This window comes from Oryzias melastigma, linkage group LG8 (genome assembly GCF_002922805.2).
Source record: "Oryzias melastigma strain HK-1 linkage group LG8, ASM292280v2, whole genome shotgun sequence".
NCBI classification, from domain to species: domain Eukaryota; kingdom Metazoa; phylum Chordata; class Actinopteri; order Beloniformes; family Adrianichthyidae; genus Oryzias; species Oryzias melastigma.
In genome coordinates this window covers 19,797,505-19,806,458 of record NC_050519.1, presented here as the reverse complement: position 1 = coordinate 19,806,458, position 8,954 = coordinate 19,797,505, and the positions used below count along the sequence as shown (strand labels likewise).

General features: G+C 40.5%; 1 protein-coding gene across 1 annotated transcript in view; it reads right to left on the bottom strand.

The window, feature by feature from the left end:
• The window catches only part of smarca4a (SWI/SNF related, matrix associated, actin dependent regulator of chromatin, subfamily a, member 4a), a 20,661-nt gene extending 12,935 nt beyond the window's left edge, over positions 1-7,726 (bottom strand). Inside the window, exons 1-10 of the mRNA XM_024271734.2 lie at positions 7,569-7,726; positions 5,991-6,254; positions 5,639-5,771; positions 4,816-5,247; positions 3,298-3,396; positions 2,954-3,209; positions 1,631-1,757; positions 1,362-1,535; positions 1,095-1,268; positions 121-162 (exon numbers count right to left, since the gene is read on the bottom strand). Coding sequence (XP_024127502.1) covers positions 121-162; positions 1,095-1,268; positions 1,362-1,535; positions 1,631-1,757; positions 2,954-3,209; positions 3,298-3,396; positions 4,816-5,247; positions 5,639-5,771; positions 5,991-6,212 — 1,659 coding nt within the window. The 5' untranslated portion in view covers positions 6,213-6,254; positions 7,569-7,726. The remainder of the gene's footprint in view (positions 1-120; positions 163-1,094; positions 1,269-1,361; positions 1,536-1,630; positions 1,758-2,953; positions 3,210-3,297; positions 3,397-4,815; positions 5,248-5,638; positions 5,772-5,990; positions 6,255-7,568) is intronic.
• Between the last annotated feature and the right edge of the window lie 1,228 nt (positions 7,727-8,954).

Sequence of the window (8,954 nt, the reverse complement as noted above, 5' to 3'; positions counted from 1 at the left end):
TTTCTTCTTCTTCTTCTTCTCCTTTAGGGCCTGAGCAGCTTTGTGGGCGCGCACCAGCTCTGTGAGGTTGGCCACGTACTCGTCTGTCTGCTGCAGCAGGTAAGCCAGACGCTTGTCTTTCTTTTGGTCAATGAGTTTACGGTAACCTTCTTCATCTTCAGCCTGGAAGCAGATTCAGAAACACCGTTTAGATCAGGGGTGTCAAACTCAATCACACAGGGGGCCACAATCCAAAACACACCTTAGATCACAGGCTGAACAGGACAAACATTTAGTGAACACTCTAAAACTACATTTTTAAAACCATAACTTTTTGTCATAATTATAAACTAGACATATAGAATTACCTGTGATAATGATAGTGTGAATGCTGTAAGCTGAATTTGGCTGCAGAAAATGCTAGTGCTGATAGATGAAGATGCTGAAATTGATAGCCAGCTGAAGTATTAGCTAAATGCCAAATTAGCCTAAAAAAAAAAACAGGTTAGCTAGCATGTAGCTGAAAAAATATCTAAACTTCAAAATAGCCTAAAAAAACTAAAAAAGCTTAAATTAGACAAAACAGCTAGCGTGTAAATGTTAGCCTAACTCCGAAACAGCCTAAGAAACTTAAGAAGAAAAATCCCAAATTAGCCAAAACAGCTAGCATGAAGCTGAAATATTAGCTAAGTTTCAAAATAGCCTAAAAAATTCTTATACATGCCAAAATAGTCCAAAAAGCTAGCATAATGACAATTTTCTAAACTTTAAATCTGTAACTTTTAAACATAATTATGAATAATAAAAAGGCAGGAATATTATTCCAGAATAAATCAACTTAAACTTAAATAACTTTCAATATTTTACTTGCGACAAAATATATATTTTGTCAAAATTATACAAGTTAGAAATTATCGAACTGTAATATCGTGCCGTTAATAACAATAAAATAAAATGATCTGGAGGGCCGGATGTAATAACCCGGAGGGCCGGGTTCGGCCCCCGGGCCTCGACTTTGACAAATGTGGTTTAGATGTTCGCATGGAACAGCACGCCCAGCACCCTTCAACGTCGTGTTCATTTCCTTCCTGTCAGATGCAGTTCAGATGTCTCACCATCAGCCTCCGCATTCTCTCCTTCTCAATCCGCTCGTTCTCTTTCTTCTGCTCGCGCTCCGTGTTGGCATGGTAAGTGGCGACAGCTTTGGTGGCCTTCTGGATTTTTGCTGTGATGGAGCGGTGGTACTCCTTGAAGTCCTTGGCGTGCTGCAGGATGCTGTTGAGGTATTCCTGTAGAACAACAGCACTCATCAAACTCTGAACCCTTCTCTTTGATTTGGCTCTTTACATTGGAGGTGACTTCACCTCTTCTCCAGCTCATACCTGGTGTTTCTGGCGCCGTTTCCGCTCTTGCTCGATCTTTTGCTGCTTCTCGAGCTTCTCTGTGATGCGGGCCTCTCGCAGAGACTGGCGTTTGCTGCGTTTGTAAGCTTTGGCGTTCAGCGCGGTTTCCAGAGCAGTGTCCCGCCGCATGCAAACCACCACCTCCTGACGCAGCTGTTCAAGTTTAACGGTAAACAGGGATCCGTGAAACGCTCGTCTTAAGGTAGATTAAGATGGTTCTGAGTTAGAACGGCAGTGATGGCTTTTACCTGTCTTTGGAAGTTGAGAAGCCTCAAGGCCTTCAGCTCGATGGTGGCCTTGGTCCGTAAATCACCAGCCAGAGAGCCGGGCAGGTTCTCCAGCTCCTGGATGCGGTGAGTGATACGAGCCTGAAGCCTAAATGACAAAAGTAAGGCATGCGGTTCATGTTAGGATTGAAAACAAACCTAAAACAGGCCCAAAATATGTAAACAGGATCAAAAATAATTCACATTTGTTTTTAGTTCTAAATGTCAATCTCAGTTTGAGTTTCTTTACAATGTAAAGCTCAGAAAATAAGTTAAATTTTGGCCATTTCAAATAAAGAAACATTTTTAACCATCACTAAAGACTTCAATTTGTATTTTTCTAGGAAAAAATATTGAATCAGACGCACAAAATAGTTTGCAAGACAATAAGCATGTTTGAGATGACCAAGGTGGACGCAGCGCTGCGCAAATCGCCTGCAGCTCAATGTATACTTGTTAATTTTTGCTCAAACGTCACATGTGCGCATAGACCTTCAATAAGAACTGGACATAGCAAGCGTTGAGGTCCCCCATAGGAAATGCAACCCAGAGCCTTCGCCGTCACTTCCTGATACGTCAACCGCCATATTGTAACCAACTGCAACCGGTTGTTCCAGCTTGTTTGAAGCCCACAGCCCTCCCATTAAAAACGGCTCGGAGGAATCTGTCAATCAAATGTTCCAGGCGGGGCCAGCGGGAGCCACATGCTTTTCCTGAGGCATCTGGTTGGTCAGTTTATAACTTGAATAAATGGCGACACGGAAAAAATTTCTTAAAAAAAAATTAGGATGAGAAAGAACGTGTTCTGCGCTGGCTGCAAGTAGTCTGGGGACTACAAAACAATGCATTGTGGGAAACGGTGCCCTGATAGTTCTTGTAGTTTGCCGTGAAGCTGATCAGAAGTGACTGGTGCTAAATGATTTTGTAACTGTTTCTGGAAAAACAAAAAAAATTCAAATCATCTGTGTTATTGTTGCCTTCAAAAGTTAATTTGAAATTTAATTTTATTTATTTCTCAGGGGCAGTGCACGTTAAAGTAACCCAGCGACAATTTTCCATCCGTTGTCCACTGACAGATGTTATAATTGTATATAAAAAACATAACAGAAAATATCATTCTGAGGAAGACAGTTACTTTAAAATTCAACTGAATGTCAAGGACAACCCCGACTTCCTGTTCTTGTTCAGTCTTGCTGCTCACCTTCATCTTAAACGCCTTTCCCCGCCTCCGCCAGGCATGGTGCAAGTCATCTCAAACACACCTAATGTCCTTCAACGCTGCTGCTAAGCCCAGCGGCGCCTCACCTGTATTCTCTCTCTTGGAGGATCTCTACGGGGTCCAGCCCGCGGGGTTTCTGGATGGGGGTAATGCGGTTCTGCTTCTGGTGCAGCATCATAGGGGGAGGCTGTGCAGGTTGGCCCGGGGACTGCGTCTGAGGAGGCATCACCGGAGAGGCAGCTGGAGGCACTGAGGGGGGAGCGGGAGAGGGTCTGCCGGTGGGCTGAGGTGGAATCAGCTTCTGAGGAGGGTTGGATGGAGCAGCAGCGTTCACGATTGGTCCTACAGGTGAGGATGGGAGGAGGTCACAATGTGTAAGGTATATTAAAAAGACAGCTTGGGGGCGGTTAGTTGTTAGATTGAGGGGTACCTTCAGGCCATGATTTTGGAGGTCCATTGGCAGGCTGGCCTTGCATACCAGGTGGAACTCCTGCAGGTCCAGGAGGGACCATATTGGGACCTACCATCCCTATAAAACAAAAAACAGAACAACCACCTGTAAATATTGTGCTTTCTTCTACTTGCAAGTAGAACTGCCACAATAAGTCGAATATTAAAATAGTTGACAATCAATTTAATAGTCGATTAGTTGTTACTTTATACTATATGGAGTAAGAGTGTAGTAAAGTTAAACAAAGTTGTGAGCGTTTAGCACCAAAAAATGCACTTTTTATATCTAAGTCAGTAAAATCAAAACTTTATCTTTTGTGAAAAATAACTTGTTGTTTCAGATACTGACCTCATTTAATTGTGTGAATGTTTATTAAGTATTCACAGTATATGATTCATGGGAAATGAATCAAAAAGTCTTTAAATTTCAAAAATTGAAGTAGATTAGCAACAAGCCTTAAAATATATTCATGGGCTATGTTTTAATCTTTTTATAGTCATTTTCAGAAAAATTTTAGTTTAGCAAATATTTTAACAACGTGCTAACATTTTTGGCTAATTTGTTATCTACTGGAGGTTTTTAGGCTAATTTAGAGCTTAGCTTCTATTTTAGCAACATGCTAAAGTTTTAGACTAAAATAGTTTACTAAGAAATTTTAGGCTATTTTGGAGTTTACCTAGTATTTAAGCAACAAGTTATTTTTTTTAGCTAATTTATTATTTATTGAGGTTTTTGTGCTAATTCAGAGTTTAGCTAATATTTAAGCAACATGCTAACGTTTTTGGGTAATTTGTTATCTACTGGGGTTTTAGATGCCAAGTTAGCGTTTAGCTTCTATTTTAGCAGCAGGCTAACATTTTTGACTAAATTTTTTCACCGAGAAATGTTAGGCTATTTCTGAGTTAGCTAGCATTTAAACAACGTGTTAGCTTTTTTTTGGCTAATTTGGTGTTTCCTGGGGTTTTTTTGGGCTAATTTTGAGTTTAGTTCATATTTAAGCGACACACTAAACATTTTTGCAAATTTGGCATGTAATAGATTTTTTAAGCAAATTAACTTCAAAATTTTCAGAATTTTAGGTCAACTTCAGCGTTCTTTCATAGTTCTTTAACTAAATTTCCAGTCTTTTAGCAAATTTAATATTTTGCAAATAGCCTGCAGCATTTTAGAGTCAATTGTGTCAAAATTTTCAGCAAAAAGCATCACACTAGCTTTATTGCAGGTAATGCAACTTTTCTAGTTTAATCTTGTTTTAATACCAGAATCTAATGAAGGACAGAGGCTGCACGACTCATTAAAAGTTTAATTAACTATCATCTTCATTCTATTTATTTTTAGTTAGTTTGAAGCTAATGATGGTTAAGATGTGTGCTTTACATCCTCTTTCCACATGACCTGATTAGTCGACTAATCGGAAAAAATAATGAATGATTAGTCGACTATTACATTATTGCATCCCCGTGACAGCTCTACTTGAAGGAGTGTTTTTAAACCCACCATGTGGTCTGTTGTAGTTGGCCTGAGCTGGTCCCGGGCCGGCACCGGGGCCGCCTCCAGGTCCTGCAGAGGGGGGCATGTTTGGCATGGGCTGCTGCTGCATCCCGGGCATGGGTCTTTTGCCCTGAACGGCCATCTGCAGGTGTTCCGGAAGCCCCTGATTCCGTGCTAGCATCTTGTAAGCCATGATCTGAGCCCTGAGTTGGTGCAGCTGGTTTTGGGTAAAAGAAGCGGGTCCACCGGCACCACCCGGTGGCCCGCCAGGACCAGGTGGCACCCCCGGGCCCTGAGGAGCACCACGGTTCGGTTGGCCCATAACCTGACTGGGGTCGCCTCCGGCTTCCATGGGGCCAGCCCCAGGGCCTGAGGGGGGGCCGTTGGCTGGGACAGGACTGGGCGCGTGCTCCGACCCTCCCAAAGGAGACGGGTAACCTTTGAGAAAGTACACAATACCAACGTCAAACTACACACGTCAAAGTACTTCTCGTGCAGGCTCAAAACCTAAACAGTCCTGTAGTGCTCCCCTCTCTGTGAATCCTCTTTTGCTCAGTGACTGTCTGGTTTTGTAGATGCAGCTGCTTTTATTGTTGTCTGAAAGGGGAAGCCCCATAGCTCCGCCCCCTCCCGCTCTTACAGGCAACAGAAGAGGAGAAACTGGCTGGGTGAGTTCACACTCACAAAACATGTCTGTGTGCATCATCCACTTTCATTTATGCATCTTTTGAGGAAAAACTCAATAAAACAAAGAATCCTTCATTTCAAAATCGCCGTGCTTTTATTTGTTTTTACATTAAAAAAAAGAGGGATGATACAGGTATCGTACCTTGGGAATGTTGATCCATCGGGCTTGGAGGGGGTCCCATCCCACTGTGTCCTCCCGGTCTCATGCCCATGCCCTTCATCTGACTGTAGCGAGGGTCATCGGGCATTCCTTTTTCATGCATGGCTTCCATTGGCTGCAAGACAAAAATCAAATGTTTACTAAAATATTTATTCTATAAATGTCTGGGTTTGTAAGCTACAAGTGTGGAAAACGAAAAGTAAATAAAGAAGAATTTATTTTTTAAACATGCTTTGTTGAATTTAATCATAGATAGTCCGAATAAATAGTCCCATGAAAGTCAAGAATTATAATAATTTATGCATTTAAAAAAAATGCGAGAAAGTTTCTGTACTTTGTGCATCTGGTGCATGTTGTCCTGAGGATATCCTGAGGGTCCCTGTGGAGGGTGGGGGTGTCCCGATCCCGGAGGTCCTGGGCTAGGCCCCATCATGCTGTGAGCCGAGCCCGGCGAGGGTCCGGGACTGGGGCCCAGCATGCCGCCCGGAGATGGACCCGGACCTGGGGAGGGACCCGGGCGAGGTGTCCCTCCCATCGGGGGGTCAGGAGTGGACATCTCTCAGGCGAAGGAAGGAATGTGTGGCAGCAGGAAGTACCCCTGAGAAAACAAAAGTGAGTGACTGAATGTCAAAATTATGGTTTTACTGTCATAAAAATAAGGAGATGGATCCTGTCTATTTCCTGGAAGATCTAAATGAACAATTAAGTTTTAATAACTGATTTGTCTTTAAAAAAAAAAAGAATTTTATATATACACACTGAATCAGAAAAAAATTAAAAATAGTAAATATGTACTTTTATATGTTCAACAAAAAAATATAGCTTTATAATTAAAGGCACTTGTTAATATATTTTGAAAAGTTGGAACGTATAAAACATGAGATACATAAATAAACCTCTGTATAAATAAATAGAAAATCCCACAAAAAGAGTTTGCACTGTGTTTACAAAATAAAAGCACAATCACAAATAACTAAACTATATAAATTTTGGAACTGAAATCGGAGAATTAGTCGATGTTTGAGGCAGATTTAAAGAGAAATCGAGTCTAAACTTCAATTATTTTGTGTTTTGACAGCAATACCCAACATAACATAAAGCATAAAAAGTATAAACAATTTTGACATGTTGCATAAACGAGAACATTTGGTTAAAAAAAATTTCTTGACATAAAGTTACTAATAAAGCTTTTCGTGATGCAAAAGTAAAATAAATGTTCTAAAATGTTTAATTTACAACTAGTAATTAGCCACATTTACTCAGAAACAGGTTCCTAACACCAAATAGATGTAAACACCGTATATTTGTTGACAATTGGGTGTCTGAATTTGTTATTAACTACTTTTATAAACTAAGCTAACGTTAGCAGGCCTAGCCGGCTTTATATTTCACGTAACAGTTAGAAATAACGTTATTTTCCCGTTGTATGTTTTAGCTTAGACCTGTGATAGATTGAAATAATTTAGGAATTATAATAAAGTCAATAATTGAGGACAAAACTGACTGAATCTAATCTAACACAACATATAAGCTCAGTACGGTTAGCGTCGGAGCTAGCTAGCTGTGTTAGCCGTGCCGGCCGGACATGCTCTTTCTTGTCAATTAGCGACAAAAATCAGCTTTTTCCGAGCGGATTCTGCCGATAAATGAGCCTCCCTCACAGAGGCAGCCGATTGATCCAGCGCGCCTCCCGTACACTTGGCCCGGCGCTCCGCTCTTCGCTTTTTTTCCTGAAATAATTTTCATTCATTGCACTCAGCCGCGCCGCAGCAGCAGCGCTGCTCTACTAATGTCGGTCTCGTCTTTTTCTCCGACGCGAGGAAAAAAAAATCCTACAGAACCGCATGTCTCCTCCAACAGCGGCGCGAGACTCGGAGAAACTCCGCGAGAAACTGAACGATAACAAACTTACACAAGTGGAGAAAGTTGCTGTTTGGATTCTGACCGCTCACAGTGTTTCTCGGTTCTCTTCCTAGCCAGAAACAAAGAGCGACCTGCCCCAGTTGTGTTTTTTTCCCCTCACCCCCCCTTTCGGTAGATTGTATCAGAGCGGCTCAATCGACTCAACAGCGCCCCCTTCCCTCCCTGCGGGAAGTGCAGCACATGGGGGATGGGAGTTCTATTATGAACGACCTAGTATGAGGAGAAAACACGACAAATGGACATAAATACTCACATTTTTTACGTTATTATATAAATTCTACAAGTGTTATTGCAGAATATATATATATAGATATATAAACACTTACTATATGCTCATTAAATCTATGCTGTGTCAAGGACATTGTAACTAAAGAGGCTACTTCCCTGTTTTTCTTGAATATTGTCAAAAGAAAGGAGACAAATAAATAAAAAATGAAACAAATAAACCCCTGTGAAAACACATGGATCATCTGTTTGTGTTCACATTTGTCCAGGTACATAAAAAGTACATCATCATTTGTACAAATACTCCCAGATGGACTTCTTTGTCTTTCAGCTGTTCAACAAAAAAGGGATCAGCCTCGATCGCAACAACCATTCTCCTGTCCTCCTTCACTACGTCCATGAACCTTTTCTCTAGTCCTCCTCATAGACCCATTTCCTGCAACTCCATCCTCTATCAACATCATCTCTCAAATCATCTCAACCTGCTTCTCTGCATTTATCTCCAGAACATCTACCACGATCTGCTCCTCTAAAGCAGAGGTGTCAAACTCAATCACACAAGGGGCCAAAATCCAAAATCCAATTTTTAAAACTCTAAAACTGTAACTTTTTAACATAATTATGAATAATAAAAAGGCAGGAATATTATTCCAGAATAAATCCACTTAAACCTTAAATAACTGTCACTATTTCACTCTCCTTAAAAATATATTTTGTCAAAATTATGCAAGTTCAAATTCTTCTGCTTAATTGGAAATTATATAGTGTTTGGCTTTTTTTGTTTGAAACAACTTCAAGTTTATGTGTGATTTACCAGTAATACACTAATACTTAAATGAGATATTCTTAAAGTGGTTCAATTTCTAGCAAATTATGATGCATTGTTCCTAGATTACAACTTAAATAAACCAAACATAAATGTTTGTTCCCATAAAAATACTAAAATTAAGTACATTTGTTATGCACTTATTTTAGTAGTATAGTAAGACACATTTTCTGAGATCAAAATAAAGGAGTGCAGATGAAGATTAAGTTTGAATCAAACAGAATAAAACAGCAGAATAAGCATCTATAACAGGAGGACAACAAGAATCAAACTCTGGAACTTACCATCAAAACAATCTGCCTTTTAAGTGAACATTTCCATTCT